General features: G+C 41.6%; 1 protein-coding gene across 2 annotated transcripts in view; it reads right to left on the bottom strand.

The window, feature by feature from the left end:
* The window catches only part of urb1 (URB1 ribosome biogenesis homolog), a 104,199-nt gene that overhangs the window by 38,953 nt on the left and 41,228 nt on the right, over nt 1-24,018 (bottom strand). Inside the window, exons 18-30 of one of the 2 annotated variants that reach the window (XM_078560178.1) lie at nt 22,904-23,074; nt 22,035-22,234; nt 20,134-20,358; nt 18,404-18,580; nt 15,178-16,042; nt 14,292-14,496; nt 12,820-13,006; nt 12,650-12,708; nt 10,202-10,392; nt 2,887-2,997; nt 2,731-2,794; nt 1,042-1,210; nt 755-857 (exon numbers count right to left, since the gene is read on the bottom strand). In XM_078560178.1, coding sequence (XP_078416304.1) covers nt 755-857; nt 1,042-1,210; nt 2,731-2,794; nt 2,887-2,997; nt 10,202-10,392; nt 12,650-12,708; nt 12,820-13,006; nt 14,292-14,496; nt 15,178-16,042; nt 18,404-18,580; nt 20,134-20,358; nt 22,035-22,234; nt 22,904-23,074 — 2,727 coding nt within the window. The remainder of the gene's footprint in view (nt 1-754; nt 858-1,041; nt 1,211-2,730; nt 2,795-2,886; nt 2,998-10,201; nt 10,393-12,649; nt 12,709-12,819; nt 13,007-14,291; nt 14,497-15,177; nt 16,043-18,403; nt 18,581-20,133; nt 20,359-22,034; nt 22,235-22,903; nt 23,075-24,018) is intronic. The other variant, XM_078560179.1, reaches the window with a different exon arrangement.

Here is a 24,018-nt window from a genome sequence, read left to right as displayed (position 1 = left end):
CCACGTGTTTTCGGTGGGGGGTAGGGGGCAGCAAGGGCAGATGGATGGCTCTCAGCGGGCCACCCCTGTTTCCCGACGCTGGGTCCCTGGATTGTGCCTTTAAACGAGGGACCCCTTCTACCCCTCCGGGAGCCCACAAGCGACCCTGCACGGGTTTGCTTGTCGTGCTCCCCACATGGCGAGCTCCCCACCTGCTGTTGGGTTAATACTAACTATGATGAGTTGAGGCCCTTAAGTGAGCATCATTTGCCCACTTAAGGGCCATCCATGGGACTTCCTGCCACAGACTTAATAAAAGGTGGAGATGGGAAGGTAGGGGCTTTCCCACCTGCCACCAGCCCACCTGATTAAACGCCTCTCCTGCCATCAAATTCACCACAGGGAATGGCAGAAGAGTCCGGCTGTTATCTTTTGCCATTCAAATTAAGGTATCCCCAGGCAATTTGCAACATTTTACAGATATTTACAATTAATGTGTATTAATTCAAATCATGCATTGTTAAGGTGTTGAGAAAAATTTAAAAGAAAATTATACAACCATAAGAGGCTTAGCGAAACGGTAATTCAAGAAATAAAATTTATACATAATGCACGCCCTGCTGATAATGCTAAAACTTCATTCAATCTTTGTTCTTAGTTACATTTCTGCATGAAACAAAGCTGGATTTCAAAACTTCCTTCATTACAGGTAGGCTCAGTAACTTATAGTTGGAAGGACTATCTTTTTTTAAAATTTCAATAAATTTTTACATACCTGATGTAATTAATCCACTAAAGAGAGGCAGTAAGAAACAAGGGTCATAGATATTGTGGGGCTCTTTAATACTGTACTCTTTGAATACTAATGCCTTTCCATCCTGAAACAGAAATAAAATAGCGATATGGATATGACTGTGTCATAAAATACAGCTAGGCATAAAATTAGACATGTTTAGAGTGATGGTTATCTCGATTTTCCATCAGCCCACTCTAATGTCCTCAGGACATATTAAGGGTACAGGAAGAGGGAAAAAAACCCATAATAATACAACTGAAATGTACCTCTGGCAAGATACAGCGATGCTGAGGGAAGTTAATAATTGTCTGGAACATTTTCTCCCTGTCCAGGAGCGTTAGGATTTCCTCCATACTTGGTTGTTGCCACAAGGACTTTCCCAGGCTCTTGCGAATCTTGTGGTGTTCAACAGCAGCTGGACCCCATAATAGCAGCCTGAGAAACAGGCGTGAAACACAATTTATGGAAATACAATTATGCAACTAAGTTCAAAAGCCCTGTGGAAATTGTGTTACTGGTACATATGGTTTCTTTGTCTTAAATGTTCACGAAAAATTTTGCACCATGAAGAACATATCAATGAAGAACCTTATTTGGCAAATGAGAACATCCCATTATGTTCAGTTTGGATTACCCCATGAGGGAATGTGTGCAATATAACTGAAACAATGGAATTTGGGTTTCAAGTTTTCTACAGCTCTCGTTCACAATCCTCAGTGTTTATTTGCTGTCTTTATTTATTTTCAAAGAAATGTTTTATTGAAAAATTAAAGATCAGCAATATCTTTCCTTTATCAGGATTTACACCCCCATCCTTTTCCGATTTCAAATTCCTTTCCTCTTAAAAACAGGTTTCTGAATGGTGAGGCCAGTTTCCAGATGCATTGCTGCTCTGGATGGTTTTCTATTAAAGAATGTTCACTAAACTATCAAAAAGAATTATAATTAACATCCATGTTCTGAACAATAGTCATATTCGACTCGAAGCGTTAACTTGTTTTCTCTCTCCACAGATGCTCCCAGACTCGCTCATTATTTCCAGCGCTTTCTGTTTTTATTTCAGATTTCCAGCATCTGCAGTATTTTTCTTTTCACAGAATCACACAGTGCAGAAGAGGCCCTTCGCCCCATCTTTTTATATAACTAACATCATTTTCTTTGAAATAGAACATGACATGTTTTCCCCACTTTATATTTTTTACTAATTTTTCTTCATCAATTTTATCCACTCCTTTCTCCTGAAGTGTTTACGCCTTGTAGGGAAATGGATATGCAAGTCCCAAACGCCCTCCTGTACTTTGACCAAGTGGTCATTATTCACATGGGGCTTTTGACAGTGAATATCAGTAAAGTATTTGACCATGACTGGTGGCATAGCTATGCGGCTCAGTGTACCCAACAGAAGTATTTCCAGAAAAGGGTCACTAGATAGGGTATAGGGTTGGGAATCTGAGAATTTTCTCATCTCTTACCCTGGGTCACTGAAGTCAATTGCAGCTCCCCCAATATTATTCCAGCTAATTTAACAGAGATCAGTGATTAAATTGGAGCCTTCCCTGGACTATAATACTCAGCCACTCATAGGGCAAATGTCTATCAAGGATGTTGGCCCACCCATTTACAAAACGTTACTGTTTGAATAGTGATTGCAGATGACATAATGGGACTTCAAGAAGTCACTCAACATTGCTGTGTAAGGGAACAGGTGTTTGTAGGATCTTACTGTGCATAGATTAGTTACTGCATTTTTCTTCATTACAAAAGTGCACATACTTTGGAACGTCCTATGGTCATGAAAGGAGCAATGCAAATACAAGTTCCTTCTTCTTAAATAGCCTTAGTAATGAGGTGCTTAGAAAAAGAAGCCTACAGCTTTCACATTCTGCTGGTCACAATGGGCAACCCTATTGTGGCAAATGCAGATTTCACTTGGAGCAAAATGAAGGTGTACTCACCCAAACTCAGCAAGACTTATGTTGTTTTTCTCATAAGACTGTAGGATCATCAGCAGTTTCTGATCTTTACAAAGGAAAAGGGTAGAAAATAAAATGGGAATTATCATGTTTGCTGTTCAGTTGTGTGAAATTTAAATGCAGAAGTAAGAAATTTACCTGTGTTACTGAGTGTTGCTCCATAAGCCCCCAGTAAAACAGCAAAATGATTGCTGTTGCACACAGATGGACATTGTCTGACCAAAACCAGTAACACATCCATTAGAGCATCTATGGAAAAAAAAAAATCACAAAGTCTTCATGTAAAGTCTTTAAAAGTGGTGTTATCTCATGTTTTACAATGTACCAGGTTACATTAATAATCACGTTTATGTCACTGGCACCAATCATGTTCAGTTGTGGGCACTGAATCTCGGAAAGGACATACAGGGTGTGGATAAAGAGGATTCACTAGGATGGTGTGTGGGATGAAGGGACCGAGCTACAATGAAGGATTGGGTAATGCTGCCTTCCATTACCTGGGGATGAGGAGATTAAAAAGGTGATAGAATTTAGTATCTAGAATAATGAGTTGAATTGATATGTGGAGAATAATTTTAATACTCTCGACAGGAGAATCCAGAACAAAATTGTAATATTCAAATCTGCACTATACAGGCTAGAAACAAATCCAAGACAGTTCTTCATAGAGAACATTATGAGAATGTGACATTCTTATTCAAGAAAGGGTTTTACGAACATCCCTAATAACTACAGGTCGATAATTTAACATTAGTAGTGGGAAAAGTTTTAGAAACACTAATCAGGGAAAAACAATCAATAGACCCTCAGAGAGATTTGAGTCAATTAAGGATAACCAGCACTGATTTGTAAATGCAGATCATGCCTGACTAATCTAATTAAATTTGGTGGTAGAGAACTTGAGTATTGCTGAAAAAGAGAGAGAGAGAGAGATTCTGTCGCAGCTTTTCATCTTGCATTCATTAGGACAATTCGCAAGAAAATACCAATGTCAGAGGAAACAACAAATTTATACTGTATCAACCAACCAATCAGCACCCTCTTCTCTTACAGGACAAATTTGTTGTTTCCTCTGACATTGGCATTTTCTTGCGAATTGTCCTAATGAGCGCAAGATGAAAAGATTTGACAAAAAAGGTCTCTTTCTTCAGTAATGCCAATTGAATTTTTGACGAAGTAACAGAAGCTACAATCTTCAGCCAGAAGTGCCAAGTGGATGATCCATCTCTGCCTCCTCCGGAGGTCCCCAGCATCACAGATGCCAGTCTTCAGCCAATTCGATTCACTCCACGCGATATCAAGAAATGGCTGAAGGCACTGGATACTGCAAAGGCTATAGGCCCTGACAATATTCCAGCAACAGTACACGAGACTTGTGCTCCAGAACTTACTGTGCCCCTAGCCAAGCGGTTCTAGTATCGCAATAACACTGGCATCTACCTGGCTATGTTGAAAATTGCCCATGTATGTCCTGTACAAACCTGGTCAATTACTGCCCCATCAGATTACTCTCGCTCATCAGTCAAGTAATGGAAGGAGTCATCAACAATGCTATCAAGCAGCACTTGCTTAGCAATAACCTGCTCACTGACACCCAGTTTGGGTTCCGCCAGGGCCATTCAGCTCCTGACCTCAATACAGCCTTGGTTCAAACATGGACAAAAGAGCTGAACTCCCGATGTGAGGTGAGAATGACTGCCCTTTACAGCAAGGCCGCATTTGACTGAGTTTGGCATAAAGGAGCCCTAGCAAGACTGGAGTCAATGAGAATCAGGGGGAAAACTCTCCATTGGCTGGAGTCATACTTAGCACGAAGGGAGGTGGTTGTGGTTGTTGGAGGTCAATCTTCTCAGTTCCAGGACATCACTGCGGGAGTTCCTCAGTGTAGTGTCTGTCTTAAGCTGCTTCAACAATGGCCTTCCTTTCATCATAAAGTCAGAAGTGGGGATGTTCGCTGATGATTGCACAATGTTCAGCACTGTTCGCCACTCCTCAGATACTGAAGCAGTCCATGTCCAAATGCAGCAAGATCTGGACAATATCCAGGCTTGGGCTGACAAGTGGCAAGTAACATTCATGCCACACAAGTGTCACAAATGACCATCTTCAACAAGAGAGAATCCAACCATTGCCTCTTGATAAAAACAAAAAACTAAAAAACTACTGCGGATGCTGGAAATCCAAAACAAAAACAGAATTACCTGGAAAAACTCAGCAGGTCTGGCAGCATCGGCGGAGAAGAAAAGAGTTGACGTTTTGAGTCCTCATGACCCTTCAAGAGAACTGAGTAAAGTTAGGAGAGGGGTGAAATATAAGCTGGTTTAAGGTTGGGGGCGGGGGGGGGGGGGGGGGAAGAGAAGTTGGCGGGGTGGGGGGGTGGTTGTAGGGACAAGCAAGCAGTGATAGGAGCAGATAATCAAAAGATGTCACAGATAAAGGAACAAAGAGGTGTTGAAGGTGGTGATATTATCTAAGAGAATGTGCTAATTAAGAATGGATGGCAGGACACTCAAGGTACAGCTCTAGTGGGGGTGGGGTGGAAAGACTGACAGGGCATTACAAGTATAGATTTAAAAATAATGGAAATAGGTGGGAAAAGAAAAATCTATATAAATTATTGGAAAAAACAAAAGGGAGGGGGAAGAAACGGAAAGGGGATGGGGATGGGGGAGGGAGTTTAAGATCTAAAGTTGTTGAATTCAATATTCAGTCCGGAAGGCTGTAAAGTGCCTAGTCGGAAGATGAGGTGCTGTTCCTCCAGTTTGCGTTGGGCTTCACTGGAACAATGCAGCAAGCCAAGGACAGACATGTGGGCAAGAGAGCAGGGTGGAGTGTTAAAATGGCAAGCAACAGGGAGGTTTGGGTCTTTCTTGAGGACAGACCGCAGGTGTTCTGCAAAGCGGTCGCCCAGTTTACGTTTGGTCTCTCCAATGCAGAGGAGACCGCATTGGGAGCAACGAATGCAGTAGACTAAGTTAGGGGAAATGCAAGTGAAATGTTGCTTCACTTGCAAGGAGTGTTTGGGCCCTTGGACGGTGAGGAGAGAGGAAGTGAAGGGGCAGGTGTTGCATCTTCTGTGTGGGCATGGGGAGGTGCCATAGGTGGGGGTTGAGGAGTAGGGGGTGATGGAGGAGTGGACCAGGGTGTCCCGGAGGGAATGATCCCTACGGAATGCCGCCGGTGGGGTGAAGGAAAGATGTGTTTGGTGGTGGCATCGTGCTGGAGTTGGCGGAAATGGCGGAGGATGATCCTTTGAATGCGGAGGCTGGTGGGGTGATAAGTGAGGACAAGGGGGACCCTATCATGTTTCTGGGAGGGAGGAGAAGGCGTGAGGGCGGATGCGCGGGAGATGGGCCGGACACGGTTGAGGGCCCTGTCAACGACCATGGGCATTACCATCGCTGAATACCCACTATCAAAATCCTGGGTGGGTTACCATAGACCAGAAACTGAACTGGACTAGCCATATGAATAGTGTGCCTACAAGAGCAGGTCAGAGGCTAGGAATCGTGCGACGAGTAACTCACCTCCTGACTCCCCAAAGCCTGTCCACCATCTACAAGGCACAAGGAGTGTGATGGTTTACTCCCCACTTGCCTGGATGAGTGCAGCTCCCACAACACTCAAGAAGCTTGACACTGTCCAGGACAAAGCAGCCCGTTTGATTGGCACCACATCCACAAACATTCACTCTCTCCCACAGTAGCAGCAGTGTGTACCATCCACAAGATGCACTGCAGGAATTCACCAAGGCTCCTTAGACAGCACCTTCCAAACTCACAACCACTATCATCTAGAAGGACAAGGGCAGCAGATACATGGGAATACCACCACCTGGAAGTTCCCCTCCAAGTCACTCACCATCGTGACTTGGAAACATATCGCTGTTCCTTCACTGACGCTGGGTCAAAATCCTGGAACTCCCTCCCTAACAGCACTGTGGGTGTACCTACACCACATGGACTGCAGCAGTTCAAGGAGGCAGCTAGCTCACCACTGCCTTCTCAAGGGCAACTAAGGATGGGCAATAAATGCTGGACCAGCCAGCGAAGCCCACATCCCATGAATGAACGAAAAAAAGGCTGATGAAGGAAATGCAATGGATTTTGTTTATTCGAAAATTAAGAAAGCATTTGGTGAAGTCCCACATGAAAAACTGACTAACAAAATTAAGGCTCATGGAATAAGAACACCTTTGTCAGCTTGGCTAAAAAATTGACTTAAGGACAGAAAACAACGAAACGTAGTAAATTGGTTGTTTTTCCAGACTGGAGGATAGTGGACATGGTATTCCCCAAAGTTCAGTGCTAGGACCACTCTTTTTTTTGATATATATAAATGATTGGATATTGCAATATAGAGTAAAATTTCAAATTTGCCAATGAAATCAAACATGGAGGTCTAGAAAACAGTGAGGATGATATCAATTGACTAGAGCAGGACACAGATAGGCTAACAGAATAAGCAGAAAAGTGGCAGATGGAATTCAATACAGAGAATGTAAGATGGTGTATTTCAGCAGAAGGAATAGGGAGAGGCAATATGGACTAAATGGCACAGTTCTAAGAGTATACAGTGTGCACGGATCTTTGAAGGTGAAAGGACATATTGAGGTGTAGAGGACGTTTACCAGAATTGTTCTGGGGATGAAGGATTTAGATAGAATTCAATCTAGGGAGTTGTGAGGTAATGAATTTGGGGAGGGCAAACAAAGCTAGGGAATACACAATAAGTGGGGCAATATTGGGAGGGGTAGAGGAAGTGAGAGACCTCGGAGTGCATGTCCACAGATCCCTCAAGGTTGCAGGACAAGTGGATAAGGTGGTAAATAAAATATCTGGAATGCTTTCCTTTATTGGGCAAGGTATAGAATTCAAAAACAGGGATGTAATGACGCTGGTTGGGCCACAGCTGGAATTTTGTGTACAGTTCTGATCGCCACGTCACAGGAAGGACATAATTGCTCTAGAAAGAGTACAGAGGAGATTTACAAGAATGTTGCCAGAGATTGAAAATTGCAGCTATGAAGGAAGATTGGATAGGCTGGGGTTGTTTTCCTTGGAACTGAGGAGGCTGAGTAGTGACCTGATTGAGGTGTACATGATTATGAGGGTTCTAGATAGAGCAGACAGGGATGCCCTATTCCCCCTTGTGGGGAGGCCAATTACCAAGGGGCACAGATTGAAAATGATTGGCAGAAGGATTAGAGGGGACATGAAGAAAAACTTCTTCCACTCAGGAGGGTGGTGAGTGTTTGGAATATGCTGCCTGGTTTGGTGATTGAGGCAGAAATGCTTTAAAAGGTACCTGGATCAGCATCTGAATTGCTGCAACCTGCAAGGCTACGGACCAGGTGTTGAAAGGTGGGATTAGAATGGGCACCTAGTTTCTTTTTCTTTTCTCTTTTACGGTCGGCGCAGACACGATGGGCTGAGTGGAATCTTTCTGTCCCATAAAGTTGGAGAAACTGGGGTCATTCTCTGTAGAACTAAGGAGATTGAGGAGAGCATTGATAGAAGTGTACAAGATTATGACAGATTCCCATTAGCTGTACAAGGACCAGGGAACACAGATTTATGGTTTTAGGCAAGAGATACAGGGGGGATGTGAGGAAGAATTTTTTTGTGTAAGGAGTGTTAATGATCTGGCACGTTGCCTACAGGTGGTGGAAGTGGAGATGATGAAGGATTCCAAAAGGAAACTGGATGGACACTTAAGGGAAATAAACTTCCAGGACTAATCGGGATAGAGCAGGAGAATGGGACAGATTGGATTGCTCTACAAAAAGCATGACCTCCTTCCATCCCGTAATGACTTGATAACTCAAATGTGGAATCCATTGCCCAAGAGAGCCAGGTGCAGAATCAAGATCTGTTTAAAAGGGAAATAGATAGAGTCATTTACAGAACAGAAGGAGGCCATTTGGCCTGTCGAGTCCATGTCAGCTCCCAACGGAGCAATCCAGTCAGTCCTTCTCCCCTGTTTGGTGCCTGTCGCCCTGAAAGTTTATTCCCTTTTTAAACCATTGATCGTTTCTGCATCCACTACCTTCGGGGGCATTGAGTTCTAGGTCATTAGTATCCGCTGTGTAAAAAGGTTCTTCCTCACATTTCCCTGGTATCTTTTGCCCAAAATCTTAAACCTGTGCCCTCTAGAGCTTTACAATCAGCTAATGGGAAATGTTTTTAATGTCTACCTTATCTAAGCCTGTCATAATCCTGTACATCCCTATCAAATCACCCTTCAATCGCCTTTGCTCCAGTGAGAACAATCCCAGCCTTTCCAACCTAATCTTGTAACTAAAAGCCCCGATCTTTGGAATCATTCTGGTAATTCTCCTCTGCAACCTCTCAAGGACCTTGGTATTAGATACTGGTAAAGTAAGGCTATTAGGGCCATGGAGAAAGGGTGGGGAAAATGCGATTAGGAAGACTGAAAATTTACCAAGGTTAACAATATGGTGTTCACATCTGATGGGCTGAATATCCTACTCTCATTTGAAATTAATCACACCATGCCATTATATAGAAAACAAGCAAAGGCTATGTTGAACAGAAAACTATACAACATAAACTTTGACATTAAAGCTCAAAAGGTTTGGCTGTTGAATCCTTGAGCACATTACAATGCAGGGAAACCTTTCTCCAGCTAAAAAAAGGACAAGGGAAATGCCTGTTTCTCTTTATAATTACAACCCACTAATGAAGCATGAAAGAGTGGCTTTCAAATCTGCAATTTTTAAGAATATATTTTGTTACCAAGTAGTTAATATCTAGAGAAAAAAGACATTTTTCCATTTTTCATTGAATGAGGAATTTGACCTTTTATGACTTTTTAAAATTACGTGAAGTGTTTTTTGTGTCTTAATAATATTTTTTTGACATTGCAACTTTGTTGCTGCTGTGTTCACAGTTGTGGAGTTTTATCATTCAGTTTGATGCCATGTGACAACATTAGAACAGTTGATCAGGGTTAAAATGTGGCCAACTGGCAGGAATAAACAATTTACTAAGCAACAATCAAGTTATAAAATCACACACACGTATTATTTTGCTTTCAGAATAGAATTTTGCTTCTTGCTGATCAGAATGTGAGATTATCAAGTGGAATGCATTTGACATTATAGTTCTTTACCAATAAAACTAAAAGAAGCCTTTAAAGGGAAAACAGGAGGAGAAGTAGCCAGGTGTCTGGAAACTTGCGACGGTAAACAGCTTGGGTTATAGCCAGCAAAAAGGGACTATTTAAAAATTCTGAAATAATTTTATTTTTCTTAATGATTAAACGAGATAAGCACCACAGTGCAATAATTCCAACAGTTATTCAACTCCTTTTCTATATATTATATATAATATATATACACAAACACATACTTCCAGGAGGCATCTCTAGATAGAAAGCCTTGGATGATCCTTCCAATCCCTATTCCAAAGGTCACTTTATCTGTTCATACCTTTTGCTTTTGCATTTTCATCTGGATCCTCTCTGGCCCCCAGCATGATTGGCAGAAACTGGGAGTGATTTGTCACCATCACATGAATCATAGGCAGTGGGATCAAACTTTGACCCAGATCTTCATTCTCATACAACACTTGTATTAATTTATGCAGGGCTTCCATAAATGCCCAATCTCTGTAGCGATACCTGCCATTATAAGAGGGGGATCATCCGAAGCAGAAATATAATTAGAACTATTCACATCGACACTGACTTATCCAATAAAGTTTTCTATTTTATCCATTCTATTGTGGTTGATGCTCTGGTGAAATTTCCTTTCCTAAGCTCCAAATATGCCACCCTACATGCATTCTCCTTCTTGCACCTTCAATGTGTTAAAACAAAAACTCACTGCACCATTTTCTGCTCCCAAACTTCATTACTCACCTTCCTCAGTCTTTCTTTCTTTCTACAATCCACAGGCCTTATAAAAACTAAACTTGGCACCAGCCTCGTTAGCCCCCTGCACAACAGGTTTTCTATTTAAAATGAGCTAAGAAAGGATATACTTGCCATAGAGGGAGGGCAGCGAATGTTCACCAGACTGATTCCTGGGATGGCAGGATTGTTAGATGAGGAGAGATTGGGTCGACTAGGCCTATATTCACCAGAGTTTAGAATAATGAGGAGATCTCATTGAAACATATAAATTTCTGACAGGACTGGACAGACTGGATGCAGGGATGATATTTTCCCTTGCCTGGGGGGCGGGGGTCTAGAACAAGGGGTCACAGTCTGGGGATACGGGGTAGACCATTCAGGACTGAGATAAGGAGACATTTCTTCATTCAGAGGGTGGTGAATCTGTGGAATTCTCTACCACAGAAGGCTGTGGAGGCCAAGTTACTGAATATATTTAAGAAGGAAATAAATAGATTTCTAGACACCAAAGGCATCAAGGGGTATGGGGAGAAAGGGGGAGTATGGTGATGAGATAGAGGATCAGCCATGATCATATTGAATAGTGGTGCAGGCTCAAAGGGTTGAATGACCTACTCCTAATCCTATTTTCTATGTTTCTATGTTGTCCAAACCAGTAGGACAATATAACATTCCAACATTCCTCCAGTATCTTTCCCATGTTTGAAAATCTCACCCTCTATCACCTTGTTCAATCTTCTCTGTGTTTATTATCATTCCTCTCCTTTCTTTCTCGCTCACCATTTTCTTGGCAATTTCGATCTTCATTCGAAGTCACCTTCCAACAGCTTTCCCTGCTTACTTTCTCAACCTCAGCTTCTATATCCATTGGCCACCTTGCTATTGTGTTTTCACACATGGGCCTCAATATCAAGAGGTGGAGAGGGTGTAACTGAGGCTGAAAATGGAGGTTCTACTAATCTTAAAGGCAGGGCCTCGTTAACAATTTTTAGCTGCTTTTCTTGCCTGGGAGCTGGAAACATAGACAGGCGTGATGGAAAACTGGTGGCAGCAGGCCAAAGCCAGGAATTCTTGGAGACAGCCACAAGCTATTGGGAAGTTGTAGAGGCCAATGATTTGGAGGGCTGGGGAAGGATGTCAACCTGGGTCTTGGGGAGGCCAAAGGCTTCCCTGAGGGGCCAGGGAAAGGAAAGGGTAAATAGTTTCAAATTATTATCACTAATGCTTCCTCTTCCCTTCTCTTCTCATTCTCCTTCCTTCCTTCTCGTTCCTTTGCTCTGAGACTGGAGAGCTGGCCAGCCCAAAAGGCATGCTGCAACAGCCACTTATCTTTTGCAGTTGGCAGCTCCCTACTCCATTTCACTGCTGAGTTTCCTGGCTCCTGGGACACCAATGCAGCAATAGCCAATTTTAAACTCCTACACAATAGTGTAGGAGTTAATATCAAGGCCACAATCTTAATTACTGAGAAAACATTTGCCAACCACTTTCATATCTGCATTCTCTTACACATCTTTACCTGACTCCGCTCTCATTCTTCTAGTGACCTTTCTATGCCTGACCTTCTCCACCTTTAACCTCCTACTTGTGATTACATTGACATCTCGTCAAGTTTTTTCCTGACTGTCTCACCTCCACATGCAACTCCTTGTGCCCTTTAGATCCCATACAGCCACCACCACCCTACAGCCTCAGAGCAAGGGGAGAGGGGAAGAAGGAGAAAGAAGGGAGATGGGAGCAGGAAGCATTGGTGATAAGAATGCTGACAATCCTTTTATTTTTTAAGTCTGGCTGGGCCATTCCCTCAACTGGGCAGACATTTACTGTTTACACACACACATAAAAGACACACGTAAGACCATCAACATCCACTCAGAATTCCCTCAAAAGACAGCTAGAATCATGGAGTTAACAATGTGTAGTGTCACAAGTATGCCATTTAACAATTAAAAAGGACTGTTCGTTATCAAGACATGTGCTTTTTATGCAATGTTATTAAAATGAATTTACATTTTTAACTTACTTTAGTCCTTTCTTTAAAAAACTGCTCCAATCATCTGAGTTGATCTCACCAATTGAAACCTACAAATAGAACAGAATACAATGGAAACAACTTAGGCTCCAGTGGTTTGGAAGTGCAACACAATTGATCATTGCTGTTTGAATCTGAATAAGGATATAAATATAATTTACCACCAGCTCCTGTAACCTGGCCAGCATCGCCATTTCAGTCTCCTTCATGTTCTCCTCCTGCACGTTGCTGCTGCTGTAGATGTCTATTATCCATCGGAGACAGGCCTTTAATAGGGATTTTCTCCAGGATCTTTGGTCCGCAGGGTGTTCCTCCAGTGTACTGGAGACTGCATCTGCCAAAGTCCATCTGCAATTAAATGACTCTATTTTACAAAATCTGTTATTTTTCTTAAAGTTAGAAGAGAAATGAGACCTGAGAAGCTGATGAGTGAACATGAGAAAATACATATTTTTATAGTCCAACACCAAATACTTTTGTAGTTCATAAAAATGCACTACTCATCTGCCAAATATTCCATGAATATGAGGATTAAGTTTATGAGGGCTATAAAATAGAGTTAGAGAAAGCCACAATATTTATAGACATAGTTTTGGAATAAAGTAAGCTAAACTCGGGGGTAGATGGGAATGCGGAATTAGAAACACAAACAGATCAGCCACGATCTTATTGAATGGTAGAGCAGGCTCAAGGGGCCGATTGGCCTACTTCGGCTCCTATTTTGTATGTTCGTAACTCTCATTCAGCATTTGAAGTCCTTAACAATTTGATCAGTAGGTAGTGCTTTTGTTTTGGAGTCAGTAGTTTATGGACTCAAGTCCCATGCCATAGATTTGAGCGCATAATCTTGGCTGGCATTGAAGGAGTACGGGACTGCAGAGGCTGCTGCCTTTCGGATGTGATGTTAAACTGCGGTCCCCTGCAGGTGGACACAAAAGATCCTATGGCACTATACAGAAGAAGAGTAGGGAAGTTCTCACAGTGTCTTTCTGGTCAATATTTATCCCTCAGCTGACACCTAAAACAAATTACCTGTCATTTCTTTCATTGCTGTCTGTGGGAGGTTGCTGTGTTCAAATCTGCTGCTGTTTATTTCCTACATCACAACAGAGACTAGACTTCAAAGATATTTAATTGGCTGTAAAGTGCTTTGGGACATATAAAAGGTGCTACATAAATGCAATTAATTAATTCTTTTTCTTTCCTTCAAGGTTTCATGAAATTTGCAAATACAGCTACTAAGAATGCACAGGACTGTTTGGAATCATTACAGATTGACACAAAATTACATCAATAATACTAACTTCTCTCCCACCCCTTCAATGAAGCAGAAAATTCAGTTGTATTGAGACGCATAACCCACTGATAAGAATATCGGAAAATCCAGTGACTTTAGATGCATGAAGTCTGTGTTTTAAGTTCCTTATATACATCCCACAACTTCTCTACCCTGCTCTCCTTTTCTAAAGAGCCTCCTCAACATTCATTTTCCTACCCAAGATTTTAGGCACCCCTCCTAATAACTCCTTCTTTGATTCAGTATTGTTTTCTTATGTCGCTTAGGGACACTTTTCTCCATTAAAGGCACTATGTAAATGCACATCATTGTTGGAAAGAAAATGAAAGAATCTACCTTGAAGAATTTGCTGTTTTCTCCAGCACTGCAGGTAGCTGTTCCATAATACATGACACATCTTCACGTGATGATAATAGCTGCACTAATCTGGCAAGTACTTGCATCTGTAAATCAGCTTTATCGGGTGGATCATCTGATGCAATGGAGCTAACAAGTTTCTTCCATGTGGCCTGTCTGATTACCATCAGGACATCTGCAAGTACTAGTTTAGGACAAGAAGACATCTTTAGACCCTGCCGAAAAGGTAAGTGAATCACTTGGTCCTACTAGGTATGTCACAAAGGTGTTAATTTAATACTGGTCTGCTTCAATGTTCCGTTTTGTTTTTTCCATAGAGGAAGCACATTCTGAAATGACGGAGGCACAACAAAAGTTCGTCTGGGGTACATTTATATTGAAGCCACTTCCTATTTCAGATAAATATTTTAAACAGTTTTATCACGGAGGGTTCACTTTTTCCCTGCCAAGAATAACGTCAGTTTGAGAAATGACAGCTCGAGACAATCCAATGGATCATCTACATCTAGACCCCCTTACAAATGAGAAAAACAATTAACTGCTGCAAAGTTTGCAGAACATGCCACATGCCCCAGCTACCCCAATTCACAGCCTTCTGACGGTGGCTTTAAAGACCTGAAAAGTGAGTCAGTTTATACATGAAGAGAACTGGCACATTGCCAGTGGCCGCAGCAACAATTTACTGTCAGTAACAAATAGAACATTTCGATCATGGCAAATGCAAAACGTTAATGGCAACATGTGAGCTAGAAAGATTTTCATCACGGCCAACATTTTCCTCCAAAATAAGAGGAGCAGCATTGAAAGGGTGAAAGTGGTACAGTAATGGAAAATCATATATCATATATATAAAAAATTTAATTACCTTTCTTTGGTCGGGCATAGTCACTCTTTCCTCGGTACTGTAGATATGTGCTAAGAAGTGAAAGATAAACTTCCATATTTTTCCGGAGATATTTCATTCTGCCTATATCTAAGCACCAAAGTTCCAGTTGTAAAAGGTGAGTCCTACTATGCCGAATGAGGAGCTTGCAAATAGTGAGGGAAGTTTCAGTCATGTGATTCAAGCAATGAGCAAACACATCTGATCTCACGAGCTGTGCGAAGATTGGTTCTTTCTCTAGGGCTTCAAGAAGAACATTCTTCAACTCTTCACTGTTAGAGGACTGCAAGAGTGCTCCTAAAGCATTGAAATGGTTACATGATAGCATTAGCTCGCCTCTGTCTGGAGTCTCCTGGTTATTTTCTGTAAGGATCTTGACCAAAGTCTTTCCATACAAGCTTAACTGTTTCATTCCATCACCTCCATTCTCAGGTTTACTCTGAATGACTAAAACTTCTTCTGGGAGCTCCAACATGGATGCCACTACCTCTTTGAGTTGAGCTGTATTCATATAGCCATGCAAAATCTCTAGGCCTTCTAAAGATAAGGACTTCTTATCACTCACTGTTGATTTCACCTTAGCAATCTTTTTCATTTCAAGTTCCTTCAATGCACTTTCTGCTATAGCTTTAAAATAAGTTAACATTACATTCATGCAGCCAAGTCTATCCAAAGATGGTGCATTCTGTTGGAGGAGGCTCAGGGTGCTAGAAGTAAGTTGGGCTGACAGCATTTTGAAACTGATGGGGTTCAGGCTGTGTAGTGGTGGAGTTTGTAATTCCAAAGCCAAGAACCACTGTTCCAGTGTTGGGTGTTTAAAAATTGCCAACAACATGCTTTCCAGAACCTGAAATTAACAGTGAAGGATTAAAGACACAGCATAAATAGTGAAACAGTTGCTTGGTAGTGCAGAGCTTGAATATTGCTGAAAATGGAGACATGTTGCCAAAGCCTTTTGCCTTGCACTTATCAGGACAAGCGCAGGAATGTCAAATTTCAAACGATCACAACAAGGATGAAGGGTGCTGATTGTTTGGTAAGTTGACTCTGATTGGCCAAGGCGTTGTCATGGAGAAAGCAAGAGGGAACTATAGGCTCCCCAACTCCTGGGTAATTCAACAAGTAAGTGCAAGGTTTGAACATATTCCTTTTGTTTGCAGAGAGCTAGCACTAATAACCACAGGGACCTGTTCTCTGCAAATAAAAGGAATATGTTTAAGCTTTACCCCTATTTTTGGAATTACCCAGGAGCTTGGGGAGCCGACAGTTCCCATTGTTTTCTCCATGGAAATGCCTTGGCCAATCAGAGCCCACTTGCCAATCAATCAACACTGTTTTCTCCTGTAATATAAAGTGTGATCATTTGAAATTCGGCATTCTTGTGTTTGTCCCGATGAGTGCAAGACGAAAAACTCTGGCAGCATGTCTCTCTTTTCAGCAATAAACAGTGAAAACTAAAGCAAGAATAGAAAATGTTGCAAATGCACATAATTCGGTTAACATTTCAAAGGAGAAGGTAGATTAAAATTTCAAATGGAATATTTTATTAGAATTCAACATATTCTAGTATAAAATTGGATTCTGACAGAATCCCATCAGAAATATCAACCTTCAGAGAATTACCCTGCCTTGATGACTTTATTCCTGGAGTTAGCAACGAAGTTAATCATTGACCCCCATGAACCGTTATCCAGCACTGTCCAACTCTAAGAAAATCTTTTCCAACCCAGTGACTTTGTAGCACACAACAGAAGAGAAACCCTCAGGGCATAGATAGTGTCCTCTACCTTTTATGTAGACACAATCTTTTCAGTCTAGTAATACCTGAAAAAAAGGTTCAAGAAATTCAAAGCTCCCATTTCCTCCCTTAACTCATTGCAAGAATGCCCCAGGTTTGATTATCAAGTTGTGCAGTTTGATCATCTTAGCTAGGGCAATATTAGAGGCCTTGAGCCCAAAACGTGTAAGGTTGGTAATAGGAAAAAGAAATCAAGCAGATTTCCAACTGATTATTCAGCAAGCCCTACTAGAAGTTTACATTTTTGAATGCTGGGTGGGGTCACCAATTGAGACACCCTTGTGGTCAAATAGGGCTGAATTTCCATTCTGGGGGCAGGAACCAGTTCTGGGTCCTGATCCCACATGGTATGATCCAGACACGTCCACCACTATTTTTAAAGGAATGACCAATTAAAGACCAGGGAGTGGACTCGTTGCCCTATGGGCTTCCGAGGCTGAAGGTCCAGCCGAGGCCCTCCATCACTCACAGATCAGCAGCCCACGGCCAAAATGGGAGTTACTGATCCAATGATGGGCAGAGAAAGAGCGCTTGCGCGCATGCGTGGGAAGAGAATAGGGGAAGAAAGAGAGAGAGAGAAGGCCATATAAGTCTTTTTTATTTTTAAAATGGCTACAGCTACCATGCCCTTATCTTGGAGGGGCAACCCCTCCATGGGACAGCCAGTGGCTGCTGCTGTGACCTAGGTGTCATTACAGATGTGGAGAGGGGGATGGGTCCCTCACGGGTTCAAGTATATCCCACTGCCACCCATCTTTCCCAGCCTGAGCCCGCCATATGGGCTTAGATGTGCTCTAGATCGGTGTGGCCTGTATGGATGCTGACTGGAAATCTTGGCTGGCGAGGGAATGAGGCCTTAATACACCCCTTAATTGCATTCATTTGCTTTAAATTGGCTGCCTGCCGCTTGCAGACAGGTAGCTGCTCCTGATCTGACCCGGGCTCTTATAAATTGGCTCAGGGTTGGGATCATGGCACTACACCATCATGATGGCTGGCGGCACCAAATTGTGGGAATGCCTGCCTCTTATCCCAACCTTCTTTGAAAATTCAGCCCATACTGTCTAAATTCACATGTGAATAATGGCCATTTTGGTGAGGTACTAAAGTGCAACTAACCTTGGCATTCCTGCAAGGAGTCAACACTTTCAGCAGGGGTTGGAGGGGAAAAAGTTAGCAAGAAAAACAATGTGAACATAGACATGTTTTTTACACAAATATTCTCAAAAGAATATTCTCATATGACATAAATCATCTCTGGACCATGAGATCATTGATAGGCTGCACTACAGACAGGGATGCCATTTTGGGCCTCTTCAACAGATGAACAATCAAACTCAAACCACAGGGACGGTGACTAAACACAAGACCCTCAATGTATGAACAGAAGAAAGGGTTTTGACAGATTACCTGTTCCTTCGTTAGTTCTCCATCTATGGCAGGATCAAGGTTGTCGAAAAGATTGGTTTCACTTTCTTTTGTGAATTTCGTCTCGATTATGTCATCAATCTGTTCACATCTCAGCAACAGCAATTTTAAGAGATCCATAAATAGTCTAATCAGTGCTAAGCCAGTGCCTCTTCCCAACTGAAACAACAAACAAATTAAGAGCTAGTTGAAGGGTGATACCAAAACAAGTTGTACCCTTCAAGGAATTGCGAAATGTTTACTTAGGAAGTAATTATTCTCCCACTCATTCCTCAGTTATCACCAAAATTGCTAAGCAGGAAATATTTTCAGGAGTAATATGTTGCTTTGAGATAATGCATTCGAGATAACCAACATATTCTCAAGTTCTGGTACAACATGCTGAAGAACCATGAGATCAGTGGCAGGCTGCACTATTGACAGAGATGCGGTTTTGGGCATCGCCAACGTATGAACAATCAAACTATAATGAGCACAACGTCACTGGAGCAATGACTCAAAAACAAAATCCTTGAAAGTCAATAAACATCTCGACAAAAATTAGTGAATTTTCGCACAATCCATTGATGGCACGTGGCTGGACTGAGAGGTGCAGTGTGTAAGAAACTTTCACCTAGGAGTCCTAAGTGTGAATCCAGCCTAGATTGGTTGCTGTTAATTGTTTTACATACAGACACACAAAAATTGATGGGCAGGATAAGATCTACTGGGCCATCCTGCCTGATCTAAATTATTGTGATGTCTTATCCATTCACTCTCCACGTGAATGGATATTTCTCATCATACTGAGTGAGAAAGAATTAAACATGTCATTAAAAATAAAAGTGCCAAATGTGATATTGTGGAAAGTGCTGCATTTTCTTTAGGACTGTGTCTAAAGGACTCTGATAAATGTGTTTTATATATAGGGGACAATTCACTAAATATGGGGATACAGATAGACATTTCTCAATCAATTTCTGCATGACATAATACACATAGGGCATCTCAGATGAAAGCCGTACACTGCTGCCCCCTCAAGGCCATGTGAGTACTACAGAAGATTTATTCTAATCTAATTGGAGCCAACCTGACACACAGACATGTATTTGCACAGTATTCTCCCTGTAAGCTCATGTGAAACTATCTATATTCGATAGGAATAAAGAATTTGCATTTTACATAGTGCCTTTCAGTGCTCTGCCCAGGGTACAATAGATAATATGTAATTTTTCACTTGAATTTCAAATATTTCTCTTAAGAAAATAGGTCTCTTTATTGCAACCTTTCTAAATAAATTAGCATTTCACGCAATTCTTACTCTGACGACAGAATGCTTTCGAAACAAAATCACGTGACTTGCTTTAAATTAAATAGAACCAACACGTAATCCACTTTTCAGAAGCAAAGTGGAGGTAAGCAGTAATACAAAAGCAAAATACTGTGGATGTTAAAAATCTGAAATAAAACCAGAAAATACTGGAAATGCAGAGCAGGTCGGGCAGCATCTGTGGAAAGAAACAGAGTTAATGTTAGACCTGAAACGCAAACTCTGTTTTTCTCCCCAGAAATGCTGCCAGACCTGCTGAATATTTCCAGCAGTTTCTGTTTTTATTTTTAAGGTGAGCGGTGTGAGATATTGGAGGAAAGTTATTTTAACATTAAACGAACAAATAATCCCTGGATCTAAACATATTTTTCCCAGTTGCCCTGGTAACAAATATCACACTCACTTTTTTAAAGTTCTCCACGGAGGTTCGGATGTACAAGATCACCTGTTTCACGGCCAGAACTAGGTCACACAGATGCAATTTTGTAACTGCCTGCTTCAAATCTTCTTTCACCTCTTCACTTAGGAGGGTGCTGGCTCCAGTTCCATATGCGCCCATTAGAAGACTGCGGAATGAAGCATTTTTCAATGGAGCAGGATCGATCGTCTCTGAGCTAAATCGTTCAAACTGTGGGCAAGTTTTGGAGAAAAAAAAGTCAGTTTTGCAATTCATTAAGACGTGAAAAATTAAGACATGAAAATACTTCTACAAAAATTATTTCCTGCATCTTTAGGTCTTTTAAGTACAGCTGGAGAGTGTTTTTTCTGAAACAACAGGTTTGTGAATTTGTTTCCCACAGTGCACAATGTCAATCCTTTCCCAGCACTTTTAATGAATAACTTAGGTCTGAATTTTCAGCTCGGTGGGCTGGCGTGATATGCAGGCCCAGGAGTGGTTGGGAACTGGACCACCGAGTGCGATTGGCCCCCGACCGGGGTTTCATGCTGGCTGGTCAATTAACAGCCAGCCAGCGTGAAATGCGTGCTGAAATGCTCAGCGCTGCTGCGGTGGGGGTGGGAGGAGGGCGGGTGATGACATTTCCGTGGGCGTGGGTGAGCGCTGAGAGAAAGCTCCCTGAAGGCAGAGAGCTGCCTCAGGGAGCTGCAGACCCAAAAACCATGAAATAAAATTTTGAAAATCAGAAAAAAAAATGTCCAAGCATCACAATCAGGAACCTAAATATATAAATGATAAAAATGCTGTCAATAGATTTTTATTTTCATTTTATTTTATTTAATAATGGAAACCTCAACCCGCCCTTGGATGAGGTTTCATGAAAAATGCAAGGTCCGCCTGGCCGATTCGCCCGTCCGCCAACCTTAAGGTTGGACGGACCACAAAAAATTTGAGTCAATTGCGCTGTTAATGGGCTTAATTGCCCTATTAATTGTTGGTGGGCGCACTTCCGACTTTTGCATGCGTCTGCTAATTGAAATATTGCGCGAGTGCGGGATGACATCAGGACGCTCGCCCGACGTCTTCTCACGCGATTTTGCACCCGATCCATTTGAGTGTGGGCCTGCCCGTGGCACATAAAATTCTGCCCTTAATGTTTAAAAACAATGCTCCCACTTTTTGAAGCAGTTTGGGCCTGGTTTTAAAAGATCCTGCTTGAATTCTCCAAATGCAATGCATATTGTTTATATATTGTTTTTCATGATCTTAGGATGCACCAAGGCACATCACAGCCGATAAATTACTTTTTGAGGTGTAGACGCTGTTGTAATGTAGGGAAAAGCGGTAGCCAATTTACACAGCAAAGTCTCGCAAACAGCAATGAGATAAATGACCTGGTCTTTTGTGCTGATGTTGGATGAAGGATACGCGTTGGTTAGGACACTGGGAGAAAGCTCCTACTCTTCTCTGAAGAGTGTCATGGGAACAATTTCATCTGAGAGGGTAGATGAGGCATTGGTTTAACAACTCATGCAAAAGACAGCAACTCCAACAGTGAAGCACTGCTTCAATAATGAATTGAACTGTGAGCCTAGATTACCACTAGGAATTTCCTCAGGTCTTCCGCTGCTCCTCTGCTGCAATTTTGGTGGCGGTTTGCTGGAAACTTGAGTCTGAGTATTAACAGTAAAACATATATAGCTAAATTAAACTATAGATTCTGTAGTGCTAATGAAAGCTCAGACATTTCCAGGGATCCACGCATTGACTATCAATGTGTAAACCACCAAAGGGAGAAGTTTGAAATTAATATTGTTAGTATTAACAGTATAGGGCACACAGTGATTTCACTATTAAGTGTCAAACCCTGCTGCTGGAGTGAACCCATGTGGAAATTCAATTCTTACCAGTGTTTCCCTGGCTTGCTGTGGGATCCAGAGACTATAATATTTGTGCAGCTGGAGATTATTTTTGTGCGCGGCTTGGTTTTCAGGCAATGAATCCAATTCCTTGTCATACATCTGTAATACTAGACACAAAGCCAATGGATCTTGTTGCACATGTAGAATGTCAGTCATAACAGCAGAAAGGTACCTCAAAACATCATCTGAAACAGCACAGTAAGATGGGGATCAGTAAATGAGACAGCTGCTGATTTAGTTTCATTCAGTTAAGGGTGAGCAACAGGTTTGAGACGTCAGATTACATTACCCCTAAACTGAAAACTTCACACACTAAAACTCGTCCAAGTCTACTTGTTTTTTTAAAAGATTTCTTGGCTGCCTTTGTTAAAGCTAAACAGCATGGTGCAATCTGCTTCAACAATTATGTGGAAATTCTAAGCTAGTCTTTAATAGTATGTGAGCAAAGAAGGGTTATCTAGAATTCTGAAAAATAGAGATAGCACGATTGGGCTTCCCTGAGGTCTTGCCAACTCTAGTTGAATAGATCAATACAACAACTGTCCTAAGGAACTATTTTGAGTAAAATGGGGAGGGAAGAGAAAACAGAATACCACATTTAGAGAAAGATGGAATCACTCCACCAGTCACTTCCTTCAACTGTCTTTCTATACACTAATACGATGGTTAATTTGAAGCTGTGTTTTTAAGTGAATGAAATTGAGCATAAGCACCAGTGCTGCAATGAAAATACCTCGTTTGTGTCTGGTCCAGTAAAATGCAAAATTTCAAAAAAAGTATTAAAATTAAAATCAGTGTTAGGGATTTCTGCCATTCACAGTGAAGCTCTTTTCAAAGATCATTTAGCGATTCACCTGTTTCACTACTGTTTTCTGAAATCATTTTGTTCTTCGCTTCTAGAGCGGCTGTGACCAAAGCACTGAAAGGGAAGGTCTGTGCAATCATATCCTTGCTTAGAGCAAACCCAACCTCATCATTCAGACCTTCGCTGGTCTCCATAATAACGTCTACCATATCCAGAACATCTGAAGGAGAAGAAAAGGTCAGAGAATCATCGCATACAAAGTGAATATAATTGGCTTAATAATCTTCCACTTCAACTCATGCAGTTCATAGCAGTTACAAGTGTTTAGCTAGACAAAGTTCGTTTAACAGGAATATTTATTCCAGCACAATTTATTCCTCGCTATACATTCAAATGAACAGAGGCACTACTGATTTATAAGAACAGCTTAGGCTGGAGTTTGTACATTAATTACGTATAGGGAATAAATATAGGGTACTTCACGTGGGAATTGTTCCACTTCAGTTGGCAGGGGATCTGATAATGCACCGGTATTTTCATCTCCTCAATCTAGGTTCAAATTCAGCCCAAACTAACAGAATAAAAGTCTCTTCATTCTGCTGGGCAAAGCATCCTCTATGAAAGGGGTGTGGGTGGTCTTATTTCAGTTGCTAGTATATATGGGTCCACAACACAAAATTGCTCTTATTAGCAATGTTACTCAGAAAAGCCACAAGATCACTGCTGTAGAAGGCGGAGAAGTGTTACACCTCTCTTTTAAAGTCAGCTATGAAGTACATGGTTGGGGTTAGAATAAAGGGAGTTCCAGCCATGCAATATTTGTCTTCAGCAATTCTTGATGCTGAAATGGAAAGCATTTCACCAGCCAGGACTGACAACAACCTTAATGTGAATGAACAGTTAACCATAAAAACCAGGATTATTTGCTTCAGCGCAATTAGCAAATGTTTGAAGTGTATGTGGAAAGATTCAGCACCCTTGATGCATATGATTTGCAAAACATTAAAAGTAATGGTCAGAAGATTGTGGGTGGCTGTGCACAATTTCTTAATATGAGGTTCTGGAATGTACCATAAACACTGAAATGGAAAACCCCAGTTAAAGCATTTCTCAACTATGCAATTTGTTCCACCTCAAGTTAACATTATTGGCTGCAACATTTAA

The sequence above is a fragment of the Cetorhinus maximus genome, chromosome 16, assembly GCF_964194155.1.
Source record: "Cetorhinus maximus chromosome 16, sCetMax3.hap1.1, whole genome shotgun sequence".
Taxonomy (NCBI): domain Eukaryota; kingdom Metazoa; phylum Chordata; class Chondrichthyes; order Lamniformes; family Cetorhinidae; genus Cetorhinus; species Cetorhinus maximus.
This window is presented reverse-complemented; position numbering and strand designations above follow the sequence as displayed.